Source organism: Barbus barbus, assembly GCF_936440315.1.
Source record: "Barbus barbus genome assembly, chromosome: 13".
NCBI lineage: Eukaryota > Metazoa > Chordata > Actinopteri > Cypriniformes > Cyprinidae > Barbus > Barbus barbus.
This window is the reverse complement of record NC_136741.1, coordinates 6,167,798-6,190,321: the sequence shown is the minus strand read 5'-3', so window position 1 is coordinate 6,190,321 and position 22,524 is coordinate 6,167,798. Positions and strand designations below refer to the sequence as shown.

The window sequence follows — 22,524 nt, the reverse complement described above, 5'->3', positions numbered from 1 at the left end:
TGAAATATTGCTGTTCATTGGAAGCAGTGATGTATACAACAACACAACAACAGGAACAGGAAGGACATGGCTATATTAAAAAACAAAGTTTGATATGCTTAACACATCTGCTGTTTAACTGCTACTGGCTGATAAAACATCACATATTTGAAGAGAAAATAGAACAAAGTTCCTCTGTACTTGCACACTTTATTGAACTATGCATTCAGAGTTTCTAGTGACAGAAGTTTAGTCTAGTATAAATTTCAAAATACTAGCTACTTCTCAAAAGGAAATATTATTGCTCAGAAGTTGCTCTCATATAGCTCAATATATATACATATTTTTTTCAAATATACCACATATTTTGATCTTCCTTAGAGAAAATAACAATAGAATTAAATATGAAAATATTGTCAACATATATAAGAGCATGAGGGCAATCACAAAACCTGGCAGAGCATGCCTGGGTCACATTTCACCCCAAAATCAAAAGAAACTATATTTTTCTTATTTTGTGTGTATTTTAGGGCCATATATAAATATATACAATCCTGGGCAACAACAAAAATGGCTAAACACTTAGCTTTTAATGACTTTAACCACAATTAACTGGTAAGGAAGTTAGCAAGAATTAAGCAAATGCAAATAGCCATTGCTGTCTGAACAAAAACTGAACAAAAACTTTTTTTTTTGACAGAATATGAGAAGTTTGATTCAGAGTGGTTCAGCAGAATTGTGTGGCGTGATGAATCACGATAAAACATGAGCTGCATGGTGATGCACCAGAGTGGTGTCTTTGAAGGTCTGGTGAGAAATACAATATTGAATGCATCTTTACCACAGTGAAGCATGGAGGAAGATGGGGAAGCCTTTTCACCTGCTGGTATGGTGAGCTGCTTTACTGTGAGAAGTCAGTTAATGCTTTGGAATATAAGAGTATATTGCAAAATGGCTTGCTTCCCACGACTGAAAAAATGTTATCTAAAGAGGAAAGATCAGACTTTTTTCCCTGCAAAGACAACCAAGAAGTCACCAGTAATTAGTGCTTAAAATTGTAAATGGACGAAATATTGTAAGCAAAATATTTATCTATTTTTTGCTTGGCCCATTTTTTAATTTTTTATATTTTTTGATATTATACAGTATATGTGTGTCTACCTGGTATTCCCTTCATTATGGGGTCCAAATATCCCCACAAGGATAAGAATACCTTATGGGGACATTTGTTTTGGTCCCTAAGAGGCAACAAGCTTATAAATCATACAGAATGACATTTTCAAAAAATCTATAAATGCAGTACGTTTTCTGTGTTGGGTAGGTTTAGGGTTAGGGGATAGAAAATACAGTTTGTACAGTATAAAAACCATTAGGTCTATGGAATGTCCCCATAAAACATGGAAACCAGTGCGTATGTGTGACATAAATTATGACATTATTTAAAAATATATATTTATTACATATTTTATTAATTACATATACTATTACATGCAATGAAAAAAACAGTTTTGGGACAGGATTGCACTTAATGTTTCATTGAAAATATCTTAATGACCCTTATAATAGGCGATGTGTCATTTTCTTTATTTAAAATGTAGTCTCTTGTTAGGTGAAAGTGTTTTGGGATGTGGCTTTTGGTAAATCTGAGTACTTAGACATTGTGATCTCTTTAATATCTCAGTCTAGACATTTGATTATTGGTGTTTTTTTCAGGGAAACATCTGAGAAGCAGGGGAGAACCTTTCATCTCGTTATTTTACATTTACATTTATGCATTTAGCAGACGCTTTTATCCAAAGCGACTTACATTGCATTCAAGTTACAGTTTTTACATTTTATCAGCTCTTGATTCTCTTAAAATTCTGTCAATTTTAAAATGGGTTTGCATTGCAACAATCATACTTTACAACATTTATCCCGTCTTCTTACTGGAAATCCAAGTCGCTTTATATTTTAAATCATAGACTGTTTTAAATGGATGTAACTCAACTCAGACATCAACAGTTGCTAGCGCATTTGTCGACCATCGATTGCTCTGTGTTCGACTGCCATGTCTTCATCCGCACGCATTGATTGGGAACCACATGGTGGCGAAGTGGCTCCATACAGAGTGAAGTTCGCCAGTAATCAGATGCGTTTTCTAAATAGTTACAGCCTAATAAGATAAAATGTCGCAGGTACAGGCCCGGTTCTTCACCGAAAACAAAAAGTAAGTATATTTGGTGTGCATAATACAAACGGCTGAAACGTTTAGCTTAGCTAGATATGAGATATCCAGCGGGTTTTGCTTAGTAGTATTCATAGTGTTTATATAGTGAAATTCGTCTCTTTATAAGCTGTGCTCAAAATGATGTGGGTATTTACCAGTTTTTAAAGATAAGTAGAGGTATGCTGTGTTTGTAGGAGATGTGAGATGTTCTCCTCATGCTCTTCTCTGTAGGTATCTGATAGATGATGTCCCATTCTCCATCCCTGCTGCCTCGGAGGTGGCGGACCTCAGCGGTGTCATCAACAAACTGCTGGAAGCTAAGAATGGTCAGCTTGTTTACCGTTCATTCTTTTTGGTCACCTAGTATACTTGCCTACTATAACACTGACTCAAAATCATTCTCAAAACAATGTGTAGAATTTAATAATAAGATTCTGAATTGATTTAAAGATACAGAAACGTCTGAATTCTTGACTTTCTCATTTCCTCGATGAAATCTCCATGGTCACTAAACAGATAGGATGGGTTGGGATTTTAAATTGGGATGTTTCTGTAATACAGCCCCAGATTCTGACTTTTGGAGCAGCAGTGCTTGATTATGTTTTCCTTCTATTTGTCATTTGATTACATTCACATCACTCATGTCTCTTTTTACAGATGGACACAAATATGTTGAGTTTGATTTCCTGGTTCAAGGCCAGTTTCTGCGCACTTCACTGGCCAGTCACATGGAGACCGAGAACATCTCAACGGTATGGCAATGCATTTAATGTAGTCTCGCCAGCAGCACACATCTATGGACCGCCTACACTCTCTTCATCGACTCATATTATGCGCACTGCAATTACAAGCTCCAATCAGATTGCTTGACAGTAACGTATTGTTTCAGTCAGACTATTTAAGACTGAATTTAAAGAAAGAGTTAAACCAAAAATTTAAATTGTCATTATTTACTCACCCTCATGTTGTTCAAGCCTGTAAGACTTTTTTACAAAATAAATGTTTCTTTGAAAAATCCTGAAACAACATAGAAAAATAACAAGCAGGACGACTGTTTTTAACATTGTTAATAATAAAAGAAATATTTCTTAAGCATCAAATCAGCATATTGGAATGATTTCTGACTGATAATGTGACACTGAAGACTGAAGTAATCGCTGATAAAATTTATCTTTGCCATCACAGGAATAAATTACATTTTAAAATGTATTACAAAAAAAAAAAATTGTAGATTCAAATAGTTAAAAATAAAAAGACGTTGTAAAAGTAATCCATATGATTTGGTGTAATTGTTTAACTCAGTTCAAGCTGTGCTTAATGGTTAAACTGCTACGAAAGTGAAACATATTTGCAGTTTGGTTAAATGCTCATGTGTGTTATATGTGTATGCTTACAGGAAGAAGTGGTGGGAATAGAATATGTTGAGAAGTTCACTGCCCCGCAGCCGGAGGAGTGTATCATGCACGATGACTGGATCAGCTCAGTGGAGGCAGATTCTGAATGGTGCCTTTCATGCAAAACTAAACCGAAATCAATTTGCTTGGACAGTTTTGTGGCTGATATATAAATTTCTTTCCTCTGCGCGAATCCCAGGATCCTGACAGGCTCTTATGATAAGACTGCACGGATTTGGTCTATGGAAGGGAAGGCAGTGATGACTGTGGCTGGACACAGCGATGTTGTGAAGGATGTAGCCTGGGTGAAGAGAGGTTAGAATCTTTTCAGTATGAGATGCCTAATGTAATTTGTATGTATCTTGTAAGAGTTAATGATGCATGAGGTTTCTGAATTTGCCAGTTCTCTTTCTGTTCGATGGTTCTGTGGCTTCTAGATGGTCTGAGCTCTCTGCTCCTGACCGCATCTCTGGATCAAACAATCATATTATGGGAGTGGAATTCCGAACGGAACAAATTGAAGGCCCGACACTGTTGCCGTGGACACGCAGGAAGTGTAGACACAGTTGCCGTCGATCCCACTAGGACGAAGGTTTGTGTGTTTGCCTCTCTTTCGGTCTGTTTGACTTTTCTAATGTTAACCAAAAACATCATCATTCATTTAGTTTGCTGGACACACTGTATGTGGATCTCATGTTTTGTTTTCTCTTCAGTTTTGCAGTGGCTCATGGGACAAAATGCTTAAGATATGGTCAGCAGGTATGTTTCCTTTAGAAGATTCAATGAGATGTTTAATTCAGAAAGACAAGATAAACATACACCTTCAAAAAAGAAAACAATGAAATGATGTCAAGTAATTGTTTTAGAAAAAAGCTGAGTTGTGTTATTGTTGTCCTCAGTGCCAACAGAGGAAGAGGATGAAACAGAGGAACCCAACAGGCCACGCAAAAAACAGAAAACCGAGCAGATGGGGCTCACGCGGGTTAGTATCTCTATGCATGTTCTTGACACAAGGACTCTTGTTATTAATTAATGCTTTGCAGTTTGCAGTTTTATAAATTCATGTTAATCTGCTCTAGACTCCCCTCATGACTTTTTCTGGTCATAATGAGGCAGTGTCCTCTGTGCTCTGGATGGACGCTGAGGTGCTGTGCAGTGCATCATGGGATCACACAATCCGTCTATGGGATGCAGAGATTGGTGGACAGAAGAGTACAATAGTGAGTGACATCAGTTCATTATAGAAATAAAGTAATAGACTCATTAGATCCATTTGTTTTTGTTTGAAACGTGATTAAAAAAAAATTCTAAGAAAATATTACATTTTTCAGTTCCCTAGTGTCAGCTTTGTGTAACAGATGTGGACATGAGAGCATTATAAAATGTTAATTAAATTTATTTATGTGCTAGTTTTAAATAATAATAATTGTTGTTGTTTCTAAATAACAATTTATAAATAACATTAAAGTTACATGTATTTTATAAATGATTTATAAACAATATTTATAAACAACAGTTTATGATTATTATTTATACTTTTTTCCATTTTTACTTATAACAGTCTTTTTGACTTATTTATACATAATCATATGAATTATTGTAATAAATTGTATAATAATTATTAGAATTATTGTGATGGTGGGGGCTCTGGACAAATTAAGTGTAGTAGCCACTATCAACAATCACAAAGCCCCACATCCTCATATTAAGTTGGGTCAGGAGAATGTATTTTAAGAAATGAAAAATATACACACATTACCTTTAAGGACTGTTGGATTTACAGACTGATGTTCTTGCATTGCAGATGGGCAGCAAGGTTTTTAACTGTATCTCATACTCTCCACTGTGTCGCCGTCTGGCCTCGGGCAGCACCGACAGACATGTGCGTCTATGGGACCCAAGATCTAAAGGTGGCTATCGGAGATCCCATATAATGATGCCCTTTCATACTAAGTTATTTTCATTGCTCATATCTCTCGTTTTGTCCAGACGGCTCTCTAGTTCTCCTGTCTCTAACGTCCCATAACGGTTGGGTGACGGCAGTCGGGTGGTCTCCATCTCACGAGCATCAGCTGGTGTCAGGATCTCTAGATAATGTGGTCAAACTGTGGGACACAAGGAGGTGTGTGACTTACAGATACATTATAACATTATACATTATAACATTATAACCCAAAACCATCCTGTTCCCGCATGTCTGTCCCTAACAGTCCTGGGTTCTTCTTTACAGCTGTAAAGCTCCACTGTATGATCTCGCTGCCCATGAAGACAAAGTACTGTGCGTTGACTGGACAGAGAATGGGGTATGACAATCCATCCAAATATTTGTTTTACTAGCACTGTTAAATGCCAAAAGAAATCAAATCAGTTGTTCACACCGAGATGAATATTCTGTGTGATAAACATTTTAATTTAAACTAGATAGTAAAGTTTGTAGACAAACTGGCTTCAGAAAATCTAGACTGAAAGTTTAAAATGGTTCAAAAAATTGTCAAGATATGATGATTTAACACACTGCTAGTGTGTTTTATCTCATGTCTAGCATGTTTTATAGCATGATTTATCACACTGCTTATTTCTAGACAATTTAGCACACTGCTAGCATGTTTTAGCAGGTTGCTAGCATGTTTCTTGCATGATTTAGCATACTGCTAGAATGTTTTAACGTGTTGTTAGCCTATTACATTTACTTACATTAAAGGGGTCCTATTATGCTCTTTTACAAAGTCTTGATTTTGTTTTGGGGGTGTAGAACATGCTCTCACGCTTAGTGGTTCAAAAATCGCATTATTTTTCACAGAATTTACATTATTACAATACCTTTCTCCCCAGCCTGGCACAAACGGCTCGATTAGTTCCAGGTTTGATGAAGCCCCGCCTTCCGAAAAACGAAATGTGTTGTGATTGGTTAGCTGTCCCAGTGCGTTGTGAGTGGCGAACAGCTTAGATGGCGTTTCAGTATTGCCCCGCCCCTTGCCAAAGCAGCAATTTCGTCAATATTGCCATATCAATTCAGACCCTGAGAATATTGAACAAGAGGATAACGCAGAAACTTTGTACGCACGGATATCGCAAGACTTATTAAAGTGGTAACGTTATTGTTGTTTTTTTTGGCCTAAATAACATTTTAGATAGGATGTCAACAACAGTTTAAAAATAACTGCATTTACTTTGTACAGATAAGTGCAACGGTAATATGTATTATGTTTATTGTTCTTTAATTCTAACAATATAATATGAATTGCAGTGAAACTGTTATGCAGTCGAATTTACAGCCCTGCAGAGTTTAGCTCCAACCCTAATTAAACGCACCTGATCCAGCTAATTACGTCCGTCAGTCTAATTTGAAAACTACATGGGGTGTTTCTCAAACAGAAGGCTCTATCCTAAAAAGGCTACATTTCTCGCGAGTGTCGCGTTTATTTTCCGTCCGCGGGGAAACAAAGATGCCGTGGCGCCAAACCCCCTCACGAAAGAAGAAAGCCGTCGTGTTTACAAATGTGACGACAAACACTTATCAGGGTCAACTAAACACTGGATTTTTAAAAGTATGTGAAATGTTTAGAGTTCGCGGCATAGAATCTTTAAAATACATCCGAGAGTTTCACACACCGGTTTGTTATTGTGGCGACATTTCCACGCCCCGAAACGTGACGTTAAACGAAATGAACTCTGATTGGTTGTTTGACATGTCGGTCAAACGGCCTCATGGGCGGGCCTTGGCCAATGAAAGCGGACATCTATTCCAGACCTTCAGCCGTCAGTCTGAATGTCTGGCTACATGAGACTACCCCTGCTGTACACAAAGGCCTTTTTTTTTTGGCCTTCTTTTTCCATAAATAAAATTGGTTTAAAACATTAACTCATACTAGAAACTCATAGTCATAGAACCCATTAGTCTAGGGTTTTTTTCTGGCAGTAAGGACATGTCCTTTACCTACTTCCTGTTTCAATAGAAAATACATCAACGCGGTAAAGAAAACTATGCTAAACCATTTCTTGGGGTCTTTAACAGTGAGTAAACTTGAAATATATTTCTGTGGATTTATCACAATTTCTTTTCTCTGTCTGTTTTTGTTTCTAGCTGATTTTGAGTGGAGGAGCAGATAACAAACTCTACACATACAGATACTCGGCATGCGTCTCGGATGCAGGAGCGTAGAACACTCTTCTCTGGTGCTAGCTGTCATTTTTCTTCAGAATCGCCATGAGAACATAAGCAACTTTTACTTTATCACCAACAAAAAAATGTACATTATAAGCCAGCTACAAACAGACAACACAACCTCACAGCCTTAAGAGAGACAAACACATAGAACAAATTTCTGTGTAAATCGTGTGTAAAACCAATCTACATTGTCACATTCAGTTCAGTGGAGTGCTTTACATATGAATGAATGGTTTCAAGAATCATTTGCTCTAATTTGATGAGCTTTTGTTCAGAGAATTAGGCTTAATTGCCTCATTCAATGTGACAAATTACAGAACGGGTTTACCCTCAAATCAATAAGTTCTGCTCATGTTTTATGAGTAAGACACATAGTCTTATGTTTCTGTTCACAGTGATATTTAATGCTGAATACAGTGTCTGAAACCAGCCATGTGTCACTTTTACTCTGTTGCCTTTTCATAACAAATCATAAAAGTTAGTGTTGGTTACTTGTGGTAAATTGTGAAGTGTTCTGTAGTTTTAAAACCTTGAATTTGAAACTATATATTTTGATTGTTCCTGTCATTAAATATACTATTCCAGATAATGTTGATTTTGGGACTGTATGGAAGTGGAATAAATTCTAAATTACAGTTAAAATGGTGAATGTGTTTTATTTCACGCCATTTCGAATATTTCGGTGGTTGTTTGATTTTTTTGAGAGCAGCCAGTGAGCATCCAGCCGGCAGGTGGCGGTAGAGTTCTGGGTTAGTTTACATTCCTCAACCGTTTAATTCGTAGAGAAAGAGCGTGCTGGATATGGCTGCCTGCGTTTTGATATAAAAATGTGTTAAACCACCTCTGAATTCATAACAGGAGAGTGTTTTTTAGGGCTGACACCATGGGGAAGAAAGATAAGAGTGATCGAGGTAAGGTGCATGCCATGCTTTAGAAATAAACACAATTTAATCAAAGTTTGATGGACCATGCAAGACCTGCTGTTATCTGCCATGTCTAACTAATGGCATGATGGGTTAAAGATAACATGAAATGATTTATTTTCAAAAGTAATATCATTATATAATAATCCAAACAGACTGCCTAAATCAGGAGTGCTCAATCCTGCTCTTCCACTACAATGTGATATATTGCGAGTGTAGTGTACTTCTAGTGGATATAAGTGAATATATTAAAAGGGTGTATTGTGTGTGTGTGTATAAATACACAAAGAACATACTTTAAGATAATAGTTGTGATTAAAATGGCGCTTGCATTGTTAAAATACTATACAAATAATATTGCCTCAAAGTACACCTTCATGAATGTTTGTAAAAGTGCACTTTGCAATAATGTCCAATTAAAAGTTTTACTCTGCATCTTAAGTCATTTTTGCTTGTCAGTGCATTCAGCAGTACATTTTAATCATATTTCAACGACAATATTAGTAATTATGAAATTAGTATTACATAGGAATACTTGGGTGGATAAAATAATTCTTGCGTTCAATTAACTGCAGTTAATAAAAATTAATTGTCAAAAAATCATTACATTCACAGTCGCACTTAAGAATAATTTATTTAGTAAATTATTTACATTATAGACACTCTTTGTAAAATGATGTTAAAGTGTAGATCCAGGTATTGTTTCTAAATGCTATTAACTTAACTATTGCTAAAAACACCAGACCAGCGAGGTCTTCGGGTTCTTTTTGGAACTCACAGACAAGGTTTAATCTATAACCAGATCTTCTAAAATCGCTTAAGTGGTTGTTTTTTCACTTTAGATAAAAAGTCCAAGAAACGTTATAATGACGAGGAAGAGGATGATGAAGAGGTGATGGGCAGTGAGCCTCAGGAGGCCATTCCAGCAGCTGCTGGGAAGCAGGTGGAGGAATCCAGCACTAAACTGGATGAGTATGGAGCCAAAGACTACAGACTACAGATGCTTCTCAAGAATGACCACACTTCCCGGCCCCTATGGGTGGTAAGACTAAAGATCCTTGATTTATTAGGCAGTTACTACAGAAGCTACGACTATCCCATTATGTATGTGTTTGACTGTTATAGGCTCCTGATGGTCACATCTTCCTAGAGGCTTTCTCTCCCGTGTATAAATACGCTCAGGACTTCCTGGTGGCCATATCAGAGCCGGTGTGCAGACCTACCCATGTGCACGAGTACAAGCTGACGGCATACTCTCTATACGCTGCTGTGAGCGTCGGCCTGCAGACCTCTGACATCATAGAGTACCTACAGAAACTCAGCAAGACCTCTGTGCCAGACGGCATAGTGCAGTTTATTAAGGTGTGTGTGTGTGTGTGTGTGTGTGTGCTGGAAGTGAAGTCTGTGTGAGCCATGATTGTGGGAACCACTCCATACTCTTAAACAAATGCACTTGCACTACACACTCACACTCCAAAAAAGTGTGTATTACAACTCTGTTGAATTGCATGTTTCTCATTTGTAAGTCATTTTAGATAAAAGCATCTGCTAAATGCATAAATGTTATGTAAAAATTTTTTTTTTTTTTTTTTAAACAATTTTTTTATATATCAAAGCCACTCTTTTACTCTCTCTGTTCTCCTGCAGTTGTGCACAGTGAGCTACGGTAAAGTCAAACTGGTCCTGAAACACAACAGGTCAGTTCGTTCTACATGGATTCCTCTTTCTTTACTTCTTACTAAAGAGAGGTTACATAATTAGTTACGTGTGAGCACGTTGTATATTGAATATTACATATCGCTTATGGTCTGTTGAATGTTTTAGATGTTAGTTCTGACATCTGGTGGCATTTTGAGCATAGCAGATAGTATTTAGATAAGAGGAAGTCAGGTGTTGTTTTGGCTAGGGATACTCTTTGGATTCAGCTGAACTTGGATGTGAAGTGTTAGCTTTGAATCTTAAAGGAACACTCCATTTTTTTTGGAAATAGGCTCATTTTACAACTCCCCAAGAGTTAAAGTTGAGTTTTACCGTTTTTGAATCCATTCAGCTGATCTCCGGGTCTGGCGGTAGCAATTTTAGCTTAGCATAGATCATTGAATCTGATTAGACATTAGCATCTCGCTCAAAAATGACCAAAGAGTTTCGATATTTTTCCTATTTAAAACTTGACTCTTCTGTAGTTACATTGTGTACTAAGACTGACAGAAAATGAAAAGTTGTGCTTTTCTAGGCCGATATGGCTTGGAACTATACTCTCATTCTGGCGTAATAATCAAGGAATTTACCATGTTATCACGTACCATGGGTGCAGCAGGCACAATGATATTACGCAGCGCCTGAACGTAGTCCCCAGCTAGGATACAGAGTCAAGTTTTAAATAGGAAAAATATTGAAACTCTTTGGTCATTTTTGAGCAAGATGCTAATGGTCTAATCAGATTCAATTATCTATGCTAAGCTAAGCTAAAAGTGCTACCGCCAGACCTGGAGATCGGCTGAATGGATTCAAAAACGGTGTTATGCCGAATTCTGACCAGATTATTACTCCCCTAGTATTGGTAGGTGTTAGGGTTAGTGGGGTTAGGATTAGGCAATCAGATTTCAACGAGAGGGGTAATAATTTGGCAGAGGGTTGAAAATGGGCACAACAACGGTAAAACTCAACTGTTTAACTGGGAGTTGGAAAATGAGCCTATTTCCAAAAAAAGTGGAGTGTTCCTTTAAGACTGCATGTACTTGATTCAGAAACATAAATGTAAATTTAATGGCGAAATTTCATTGTTTATTGTGGACTACCGTTCAGTAAGATTTTTGTGAAATGTTTTTTAAAAGAGTGTCATGTGCTCACTGCATTTATTTGATCAAAAATACAGTAAAAACAGTAATATTGAAATATTACAATTTAAAAGTAACCGTTTTCTGTTTAATTTTTTTTTTTAAATGCTGTTTTTCAGTCTTTAGTGTCATATGATCCTTCAGAAATCATTTTACGATACTAATCCGATGCTTATAAAACAGTTAGTGGAGGATTTTGCAGCTGAATATTTTTTCTGGAAACACTTTTTTTTTTTTTTTTTCAGGATTGTTTAATAAATGGAAAGTTAAAAACAGCATTCATTTGAAATAATATTTTTTGTAACGTTGTAGATGTCTTTACTGCAACATTTGATCAGTTTATTGCATCCTTGACTTGCTATGTAAAAATATAAAAAAATTGTACTGACCACAAACTTTTGGTGAGTTCATAAAAACTAGACTGTGCAACAACTACATGGCATTGATAGTGCAGATGGTTAAGTTTGTGTGTGTGCGTGTTGAGAACAGGTACTTTGTGGAGAGTGCGTTCCCTGATGTCATTCAGAGGCTCTTACAGGACACAGTGATTCGGGACTGTCGTCTTCGGTCTGCTGAGGGTGAGGAGACTGAGCTCATCACTGAGACCATCTCTAGCAAATCTGCAGTAAGTATGAGCACAAAACATGTTGTCTGGGTGTAAACATTAAGACACTTACAGTGGAGCAAAACTAATCTGGTACCATCGTCCTGTCCAGATCTCAAAGTCTCAGCAGGACAATGGTGGTCCATCCACCTCCCAGCCTGCAGACGGGCAGCGCACAGGAAATCAGGTGCCGGAGGACATCTTCAGTTACTACGAACAGATGGATAAAGAGGAGGAGGAGGAGGAAGAGAGACAAACAGTGTCATTTGAGATCCGTCAGGTATGTGAATGAGAATGTTACTTCTTTGTGAGTTTAGGGTTAATTTACCCCGACTGTTCCTCTGACAGGCTTGGTTTAGTTTAAATGGTTATTCAGTGAAGATTTCATGCACAGTAATCTAATTCTTTCTTCATATTTGTGCTGGCACTTGTTAGGAAATGATAGAGGAGCTTCAGAAACGTTGCATTCAGCTGGAATATCCTCTCCTGGCTGAATATGACTTCCGTAACGACACAGTGAACCCAGACATCAACATGGACCTGAAGCCCACTGCTGTGCTGAGGCCATATCAGGAAAAGAGTCTGAGGAAGATGTTTGGGAACGGCAGAGCTCGATCTGGAGTCATCGTCCTGCCTTGTGGTAAATAATCTCTTAATTTATGTACAGTGTTTGAATAATTTCTTCCCAGAAGCCGTTGATGCCTAGACTGTAGGGTGTTGTGTTGTGCATCCTTTAAACAGACACGCCTTTGGAAAATGTAATTATAAAATTTAGTAATGATATTAGGGAAGAGTAATGAAATAATATGAAATGAGTCATTTCATACAATTTTCTATCATGCCCTCATTGCAACAATTATGATATAGACTTTACTGAAATTTAGTAGTTCTACCTCCACCTGGTTATGTATTTTTAATAATTATTAATGGAATATTCATTTTACAAAACAGTTAAAGCATTTTTTGTCATTGCTTGGGTTCCAGAAATGCACAATTTATTTATTTTACGTTTTTTTTTTTTTACTTTAAAACCTTGTGCTTTGAAGGTAAAGTGAATAATTTCTGCACCATAAAAGGATTATTGTGCTTGCTCTGCCAACATTTTAATTGGCCCAAAACACAAAAAATAGTATGAATTTAAATTTAAATCAGATTTTATGTAACTAAATTTATGATTTTTCATTGATTCTTTAATTTATTTTTTAGATATTTGTTTTTATACTTTTTTAATAATTGCTGGAAATTGTACAGTTATTATAATTAGTTTTAAAACTCCAAGACAGCTATAATATCATAAATATCTAGTGCTGTCAAACGATTAATCACATCCAAAATAAAAGTTTTTGTTAACATAATGTGTGTGTACTGTGTATATTTATTATGTATATATAAATACACACATATGCATGTATATATTTAAGAAAACTGTTATGTTTATATGTTAAATATATTTATATATAATATAAAATATAAGAATATAAATGTATATGCATGTAAATATTTCCAAAAGATTTACTGTATGTGTGTGGATTTGTATATACATAATAAATATACACAGTACACATACATATATTATGGAAACAAAACTTTATTCTGAATGCGATTAATCGTTTGACACCACTACAAATATCATAATATCATTCACAGCGAGACATTGTTGATTGGTTTTTAATTTTCAAACCATTTTTTCTTGTGCTCTCAAGACACAAGTCATTCTTGCAATTCAGTCAAATCTATTTGAACTAGTTACATCATTCCACATAGCTTTAAAAACTGACAGCCAGAAATGGCACCTTAATGCCATAGAAAACCAACTGTTTAAGTTTACAAAGCTTAAAAACTGCATGTACAAGATCAAAGAATTTAAGACTACATTACCAGAGCAACTCGGGTTTAGAAGCTTTTTGAATGTTTTTATTGAAATAAATTGAAATGAATCTACATTGATGTCTTTTGTTATTCTACTGTTCTGTCCCACAGGTGCTGGTAAGTCACTGGTGGGCGTCACTGCTGCCTGCACAGTGCGTAAACGCTGTCTGGTGTTGGGAAACTCCTCGGTGTCAGTGGAACAGTGGAAGGCTCAGTTTAAGATGTGGTCCACCATTGATGACTCCCAGATCTGCCGTTTCACTTCAGATGCAAAAGACAAACCCATTGGCTGCTCGGTGGCCATTAGTACTTATTCTATGCTGGGACACACCACCAAACGCTCATGGGAGGCTGAGAGGGTCATGGAGTGGATGAAAAGTCAGGAGTGGGGGCTCATTATACTAGATGAGGTGCACACAATCCCAGGTAGGTTTAGTGTGTGAACATCACATACCATAACTGCGACTTGATAAAATATCAAGTGACAAATCGTGTCGTCAGTGCAAATTTTTTTTTTAGTCGCTTGGATTCTTCTTTTTCTCATTTCACACTAGTTAGGTCCACCCACCGTGAAATTTCCGTAATTTCAAGATAGACGATAGATAGAGATATTACAAAGACATCACTGCTGTTTTTGAATTTTGAACAGCAAATATTTTAACAATGGGACATTTTCTTACCTTCTTTCTTGGAGGGATATTTCACCTAAAAATTAACTTTTTTTCAGCATTTTATTTTCAACTTCAAAAAGTTCATGAAGACATTATAAAGGTAGTCTATATGAATGGATATTTATTTATTGGAATGAATATATACTTGGTTTAATCCTAGTATTCTGAAGAGGCCGAAATCACTTTATATGATGAAGAGATTTAGTTTAGGCTTTTATTCAGATTTGAGCAAACACGCATACATAATGCACATCAAATATGATAAGCAGAACCAATGAGGTTGTTCTTCACAACGAGCACATATGTTTGTTTTCCGTTGTTTTTAGCTGTTTAAATCTGAATCAGAAAATTGTGGAGAAGCAAAATTACATTTATTATCAGAGGAATATCTTCTAAATGGGTGGAATTTTGTCTCTTAGCATTTCACTTTTATTGAGAACAAGTGAAAATAATTATCTAAACTCAAATAACATGACATAAGTGAAAATTATACAGATTCCTGACTGTTTTGTGTTTGTATTGCAGCAAAGATGTTCCGCCGTGTTCTGACAATAGTCCAGGCTCACTGTAAACTGGGTCTCACTGCCACATTAGTGAGAGAGGATGATAAGATTGTCGATCTGAACTTCCTGATTGGGCCGAAGCTCTATGAGGCGAACTGGATGGAACTACAGAACAATGGTTACATTGCTAAAGTCCAGTGTGCTGAGGTGAGGGTTTGAAATATTTATCTTACTGAAACAATTACAGTATGTAACGGGAAAGAAATCGAACAAAGTACAAAAAAGACTACAAAAGATATTGTTTCATAATGTGAACTTAGGTTGACATCTGAACCTTGTCAGGGGGTCAACAAGGTGCATTAAATTGTGAAACATTGTGTTGGGAGGCTTTGGAGCCTCGTGTACAAAGAAAATACAGTACAGTTATTATTTTGCCTATAATATGATTAATTTTTTGATCTTACTAAACAAAAGCCCAGCAGACCCTTTAGCCACATGAGCAGAAAACCACATGTGCTGACTCATGCGCTGTTCACTGTACGCTGAACAACATCTTTACAAAAATGCTCTATAAATATTTTTTAAAAACTCCAATGCAAAGCATTTATCACATTTTTTGGTAAACCTTTTAGCATTTTTTAACTTAATAAAATCTGTTGCAGTCAAGTTAGTTTTTTTCACAGTTGCTATTTTGTATTTAACTGAAGTATATCTATACAGTTTTAGATGTAAATAAGAGTATCTGATTATTCTAAAGGAAAAAAAATCCTTTTATAGCTCTTAACGTCATGTTTAGAAACTCAAACTTTGTTTATTTTAGTGCTGTCAAACGATTAATCGCATCCAAAATAAAAGTTTTTGTTCTCATAATGTGCGTTTACTCTGTATATTTATTATTTATGTATAAATACACACACATGCAGTTTATATTTTGGAAATATTTACATGTATATAGTTATATTCAAACAATTTATATTATATATAAATATATTTAATATATAAACAACCTCTATTTTTCTTAAATATATACATGTGTGTGTGTGTATTTATATTTACATAATAAATATAAATGGTACACTCATATGTTATGTAAACAAAAACTTTTATTGTGGATGCGATTAATCGTTTGACAGCACTAGTTTATTTCATTTGTGTATATAAAAATCTATAGATAAAGTTTACATGTATATAATAACTTTCATATACGTTTTAACCTGTTTTCATTAAATAGAAGCTTCATAGATTAGTAACCATATGTGTATCCATGTAGCTAATCAAGCTAATTGGAGGGGTTAAGTAACCCGATGGGTTTTGTAGAAAATGTGAAAAAGAGCGGTGTGTTGTTTTGTGTGCTATACGCTTACGGTACGTTTCCCTCTTGCTCTCTGTGCGTCTAGGTATGGTGTCCCATGTCTCCTGAGTTTTATCGTGAATATGTGGCCATAAAGACGAAGAAGAGAATTCTGCTCTACACCATGAATCCCAACAAGTTCCGTGCATGTCAGTTTCTGATTCACTACCACGAGCGGAGAAATGACAAGATCATCGTCTTTGCCGACAACGTCTTTGCTCTGAAAGAATATGCCATCCGCCTGAACAAGTAATCCCTCTCATTCAAACACACATGCATACACCAGTGCTTTGTTGCAAAGCTCAATAGTCATTTCCCACTTTTTCAATGGCCTTTTTTAGTTAAAAGGTTTTTGAAAACCTGAAAAAAAGACAGCTTGATTTATGCACAAACGAACTGCTTGTTAGGTGCTTTCAAACATAAAACATTTGGTTAATTACTGTTAAATTGGCGGATTGGCTTTTCCAGAAATTGCATTACATCTGCTGTTCACACAAGCAGCAGTTTGTTTGTAAAAGCAGTTTTTCTTATTGATGGAACTCTCTTGGGTAGTGCAGTTTTTCAGTGAATGGAACATGAGTTTAAAAAGCTTGATTTGAAATCGCCGCAGTGTCATGCTATGTCCGTCTTGAAAAGTTTAAGCAATATTGCTAAATGCAATTTCTTTATGCAGAATATATATTTTTTCTAGGCCCTTTAGGGTATTTTCAGGACAGGATTTTAATGCTACTCAAAGGCATGTTAAGAGTTCATAAATGTGCAGTATCAACAAAGTCCTAAACTTACTAAAAGCTGCTAAAGAGCAGCTTACACGAGGGTTCAACACACCGCATGTGCTCAGATTAACCTCAAATGTCTTTTTTTGAGTACTTCTCAGAACTGTGTATGTTGTAAGGCCATGATGCAAACCTGTGGTTGTGTCTGAGTGTTCTAGAAGGCAATTCTATGAGACTGGCCCTGGTGCAACCTGTAATCGGTTTACTTTGCTAAAACGGGCTTTTCCTTGTAAATTGTGCAAAGTGTGTTCGAAAGGCTATACTCTAAATCTCATACTTTAAAGCGACACTGTAGGACTTTGAGAGTTTGTGCAGTGAAGTTTGCAAACTTCCAGTGGATTCTTTATATTTTTATTTATATAATTTGTATAATTTTTATGTATAATAACATACAATGGGATTCTGCTAAAAATATGGTTTGAGTTATGTATTATATTATATTTTAGCAAATATGTAAGCATGTAAACTACCTTGTATGAAATGTTTTCTTCAACATGCTCATAATGATATAAATTATTTTTGGTATACATGTACATATATGTACACATACATTTTCGTTTGTTCTTCCTTGTCAGACCGTATATTTATGGACCCACATCTCAAGGAGAACGCATGCAGATCCTTCAGAACTTTAAACACAATCCCAAAATCAATACCATATTCATCTCTAAGGTAAGTGGCCTACCTTTACTCACTTTCCTGTGAAAATGTAGATTAGTATTTTTAACTTTTTTTTTAATTCTTAGCCTCTTTTACACAATTTAAAAATTCTGCAATGTATGTCAGAAAATAATTATTTTAATTTTAAGCAGAATTTAATTAAAACTCAACACTACTTTTAGAGTTCATCAGAGGTGATGTACGCTGATTTACAATTATATTTCAAGAAAACAAATACAGTTCTGCATTTGAGGTGCTTTTAAGATGTTATGACCTGAAAAAAAGCCAGCTTTTCTCTTTTTTTTTTTGTCATAACTCGTTTAACAAAACAAACACTCTGCTTGCTGTTTAAAACATCATAAAACTATGTATCTTTAAAATTCTAGCAGACTAAACAACACATTTCTGAATGTTGTCAAGATTAAACCCTTATGTCCACGAATCACGGTAAGGTAAATAAAGCAGTAAATAACCATTATTTTAATGACGCCAGTACTGCAGATATTACACACTTTAATTTTACACTGCATTACAATGCATTACTCATTTTACATGTGCCTTTAGGTTTTAGAAAAATATGAGGAAAAAAAGAAACATTTTTAGAAATTTTACATCCAACAAATGTTCAAAACATTAATGTCTGTGTATGATTGTCTAATTGAGACACTGGTTTCAGGAGTGCTGGGATGTTTGCTTGACTTCATTAACTTTACGTTCTATCTTAATGCAAATGTTTGGAAATGATTTAATGGGAAACACGATGCACATGTGCTGATATGATTGTCCTCAAAAGTCAGACTATTCAAATAAGATAAGAGCAGCTGCATAGGAAACGTCTGCAGGTAGGGGTGAGAAAAGATGGTATGTAATAGAGACAGTGCATACTTTTTTTCTTTTTTTTTATGTAATAATGCATTTATACGGATGTCTAAAAAAGCCTTTGAAAACCAAAATCGACAATTACAAAGAACACCATATTTATTTTTGTTTTTAAATAGGTTCATTTGCATCTTTTTATCTTCATTAAATGCTTTGCCTTATTCTCCTATAAAATATTATATAACTCTTATATAACAGCAATCCGTCCTGTATCAAAGCACATTCTAAACTACATTTAGTGATAAAACTTTAGTTTTAACTCCAGGAAATTAACAATGTATACTATTATATTACTTAACTAACTGAATGGATTCAAATTGTATTTTACAGTGTGTTAGATGTTGAAATGCAACACCGCCAAGTCTATCTTATGTTTTTTTGGCTCTAGTTTTCTCATATTTGTTCCGTTTGTCTGGTTTCACATTGAAGATTTTGGCATTTTGACTTTAACAGACCTATTTTGCTGGTTTGCTTGTTGATTACTGGAGCATTAGAACAGCTGTCGTCTTCCATTCTTATTCTGTCTTCTCTTGTTTTCTTCTTCTGTCAGGTAGGAGATACTTCATTTGACCTGCCAGAGGCAAACGTGCTAATCCAGATCTCCTCTCACGGCGGTTCTCGTCGTCAGGAAGCTCAGAGACTGGGCAGAGTGCTGCGAGCCAAGAAAGGTAACCGGCTATTGGAAGTCAACATGACTCTAACAACCCTTGAAGGAATTGCAATGGATGAATTTTTAATTATCAGACAAAATTACAAACTAAAACTGACCTCTTATATCTTTTTTGCACAGGTATGGTTGCGGAAGAATACAATGCTTACTTTTACTCACTCGTCTCTCAGGACACACAGGAAATGGCTTATTCCACCAAGAGACAGCGCTTCCTGGTGGACCAGGGATACAGTTTCAAGGTTTCAAGATCATATTTGAACAGCAAACACCTGAATTTGATTAGGCTGATTGGAAATGTGGACAAACTGGATAGTAATAATAATGAGTCTCAGTCTGTCACATCTCATTCTTTTCATTTCTTTTTAGGTGATCACAAAATTGCCTGGGATGGAGGAGGAAGACTTGATGTTTTCCTCTCGTGAGGAACAGCAGCAGCTCTTGCAGAAAGTTCTGGCAGCATCAGATCTTGACGCAGAAGAGGAAGTGGTGATAGGAGACGTGGGAGGGAAGCCACAGGTATCTCCATTCGTTTTTCCTCTCTGCCGCCTCATTTGTTTGCTGGGTGTGAGGTGCTGTTTTGATCTTGATCATTAACCACAAAAATGACAAACGCTGGTCTCTGTTCAGATTTAAAAGAATGGTCACCCAAGAATGAAACATTTGACATTTACTTTAAGGCAGATATTTAGCAATAGGTCATGCTGCTTTCTTCAGTGCAAAGAAAGTGAACAGTGATTGAGACTTGTCAAGCTCCAAGACTAAAAAACCCCATAAAAGTAGTGTAACTTCTATGCTGTGTTCATTATCTTCTGAAGTAATACGTGAGGAACAGACCAAATTAGACCGTTATTTGCTGTTCACCGAAAATCTCCTCTAAAGTGTTATTTTAGTATTATTTAGTTACTTCTATAGTTTTTATTGATATTTTGAATTTACTTTTGTCATTTAAATTTGTTATATTTTGTAATTTAGGTGTTTTTGTCATTTTTATTCTTTAATATTTCTAAAACACCTTTTTTTTTTTTTCTTTAATTTGTTTTATTGCATTTAGTCATTTTAGTACTTACAGTTGGGGGAAACATTATTTGATCCCCTGCTGATTTTGTACGTTTGCCTACTGACAAAGAAATACTTATTTCACTCATTCAAATGCAAATCAATTTATAACTTTTTCGAAATGCGTTTTTCTGGATTTTTTTGTTGTTATTTAACACCCCAAAAAAGCATGTCTTAAAGCAGACGGTAATTTGCGCTGCTCTTGGTAGATTGTGCTGGTCATTATGGAAATGAGACGTTACGTGTGTTCTTTAATGAGCACCTTGTCAGTAAATCACCCACAGAATTTTCCCCTCCCATCTGCGTTTTTATTTAATTGCGTTCTAATTGCGTTCCAGTTTTGTAAATCTGGCCCTTAGAGTCGTATGGATTCATTTTATGCTTTAATGTCAGTTTTTGATCTTAACAGCCTCAGACTCCATTCCATTTAAAATATTATATATAGAAAACATCTTCAATATTTCTCCTTTTTTATCCTACAAAAGAGAAAAAGCCAGAAGTGAGGAAATCAAATGTTTAGGTCAACTGAGAACAGGCTAAGCACTTTTAGTTCTTAATCCATACGGCCTATCATCTTTTCTGCTTATGATTTATAGCATTGACGTTCATTCAAGCATTCTAAGGATTGGGTTAATCTGTATAATTGCGTCAAGATTATTTGTTAACCTGCTTAACATGTGTCAGTAAGGATTGTTTTTTTTTTCACTTTTGAACCATTTCTATAGTTTTCTCGCCGTATGGGAACTATGAGCTCCATGTCTGGTGCAGACGATACCGTCTACATGGAATACCAGACGTCCCGCAGTGGCAAGTCTTTAGCCGGCAAGAATGTCCATCCTCTGTTTAAACGATTCCGCAAGTGAACACACTCACGGCACGGCTGATGTATTCACAGCATCTGGAGATACCAGGCCACTTCCTGGGACGCCCACCATCATAATAAAAGACACTTCATGGCTGCTTGTCTCAGACAGAGCAATTTAAAGACTGAGAAAGAAGCAAAACTGCTGTAATTTCAGAAAGATGAAAAAATCTAATATGTATAGTATTATAAACAGGATGTTTGTAATTATAAGAATGATTTCTTTGAATTTGTTGTGAGAAACTGAATTGTAAAGAAAGAAGTTTGTACAGTATGCAAAAGCCAAAACGGAGCCTGTTTTTGAAATGTACTGGTAAACGTTTAGCAAATAAAATGTACTTTGGTTTCTAGCAGGATTCTATTAGTGCATTAGGTATCTTATTGTCGATGAACATTAATCTTGGTTAATTTTCATTTATTAGTTCGTAATGTATTAAATAACAATGTATACAATTAGTGAGGGTGGTGTGCATTAACAGTTGAGAATCAATTATTGCACTTATATTTTTTTAGTTTTTGTTCATATAAATGCTCTTGTGTGGAACTTTTTTTTACCAATTCCAAAGAAGTAGTAACATAGGCTTGAGCCAATAAAATGCAGTAATTGGAGAGAGAGTGTTTGTGAATTGCCTGAGTCTGTGCTGCTCTCTGCAGAGTTTGGCCGCAGCATCTCTTATAGCAAAGCTGTTAGTTTTAACTACTTAAAAAAAAGTATTTCAGTAATTGTACTAGTTCACCCAAAAGTGGACATTCTGTAAACATTCACTCACCCTTAAGTTGTTCCAAACCTGTATGAGTTTCTTTCTTCTGTGAAACATAAAAGAAGATACTTTGAAAAATGATGGTAAGTGCTAACCAAGCACTTGCTGTTCTCCATTGTCATACGTTGTATGTAAAAGAATACTATTAAAGTCAATGGCGACCAGAAACTACTGAAAAGATCTTCTTTTATTCTCCAAATGAGAAGGAAACTCATAGCGGTTTGGAACAACTGAAGGGTGACTAAATGACACAATACTCTTTATTCCATTAGAATTTCATGTAATGTAAAAGTAGTATTATTTTTTATTTGTCCTAATGTGAATAGCAAGCCAAGTTCTTTTTGTAATTATA

At 35.7% G+C, this 22,524-nt stretch overlaps 2 protein-coding genes across 2 annotated transcripts; both read left to right on the top strand.

Moving 5' to 3' along the window:
• Positions 1–2,029: 2,029 nt before the first annotated feature.
• Positions 2,030–8,388, top strand: LOC306879085 (ribosome biogenesis protein wdr12-like). The gene is made up of 13 exons (XM_079431790.1): positions 2,030–2,188; positions 2,420–2,514; positions 2,846–2,940; positions 3,585–3,691; positions 3,782–3,897; positions 4,020–4,174; positions 4,296–4,341; positions 4,482–4,564; positions 4,662–4,802; positions 5,387–5,492; positions 5,572–5,704; positions 5,813–5,885; positions 7,667–8,388. The coding sequence occupies exons 1-13, from the start codon at positions 2,148–2,150 to the stop codon at positions 7,742–7,744; spliced, it is 1,269 nt and encodes a 422-aa protein (XP_079287916.1). The 5' UTR covers positions 2,030–2,147; the 3' UTR covers positions 7,745–8,388.
• A 119-nt stretch (positions 8,389–8,507) lies between these two features.
• On the top strand, positions 8,508–22,524 carry LOC306879029 (general transcription and DNA repair factor IIH helicase/translocase subunit XPB-like). The gene is made up of 15 exons (XM_079431704.1): positions 8,508–8,661; positions 9,516–9,715; positions 9,799–10,035; positions 10,321–10,370; positions 12,000–12,135; positions 12,227–12,394; positions 12,550–12,754; positions 14,095–14,409; positions 15,180–15,364; positions 16,555–16,757; positions 17,860–17,956; positions 19,374–19,491; positions 19,614–19,732; positions 19,860–20,009; positions 21,275–22,524. The coding sequence occupies exons 1-15, from the start codon at positions 8,634–8,636 to the stop codon at positions 21,410–21,412; spliced, it is 2,349 nt and encodes a 782-aa protein (XP_079287830.1). The 5' UTR covers positions 8,508–8,633; the 3' UTR covers positions 21,413–22,524.

Bases quoted from the DNA above. Each gene is read 5' to 3' on its own strand.
- LOC306879085 (XM_079431790.1), top strand. From the start codon at position 2,148: ATGTCGCAGGTACAGGCCCGGTTCTTCACCGAAAACAAAAA. The intron at 3,692-3,781 runs GTGCCTTTCATG...CGCGAATCCCAG, and splicing joins GTGGAGGCAGATTCTGAATG to GATCCTGACAGGCTCTTATG. The intron at 5,493-5,571 runs GTGGCTATCGGA...CGTTTTGTCCAG, and splicing joins ATGGGACCCAAGATCTAAAG to ACGGCTCTCTAGTTCTCCTG.
- LOC306879029 (XM_079431704.1), top strand. From the start codon at position 8,634: ATGGGGAAGAAAGATAAGAGTGATCGAG. The intron at 15,365-16,554 runs GTGAGGGTTTGA...CTGTGCGTCTAG, and splicing joins CTAAAGTCCAGTGTGCTGAG to GTATGGTGTCCCATGTCTCC. The intron at 19,733-19,859 runs GTTTCAAGATCA...ATTTCTTTTTAG, and splicing joins ACCAGGGATACAGTTTCAAG to GTGATCACAAAATTGCCTGG.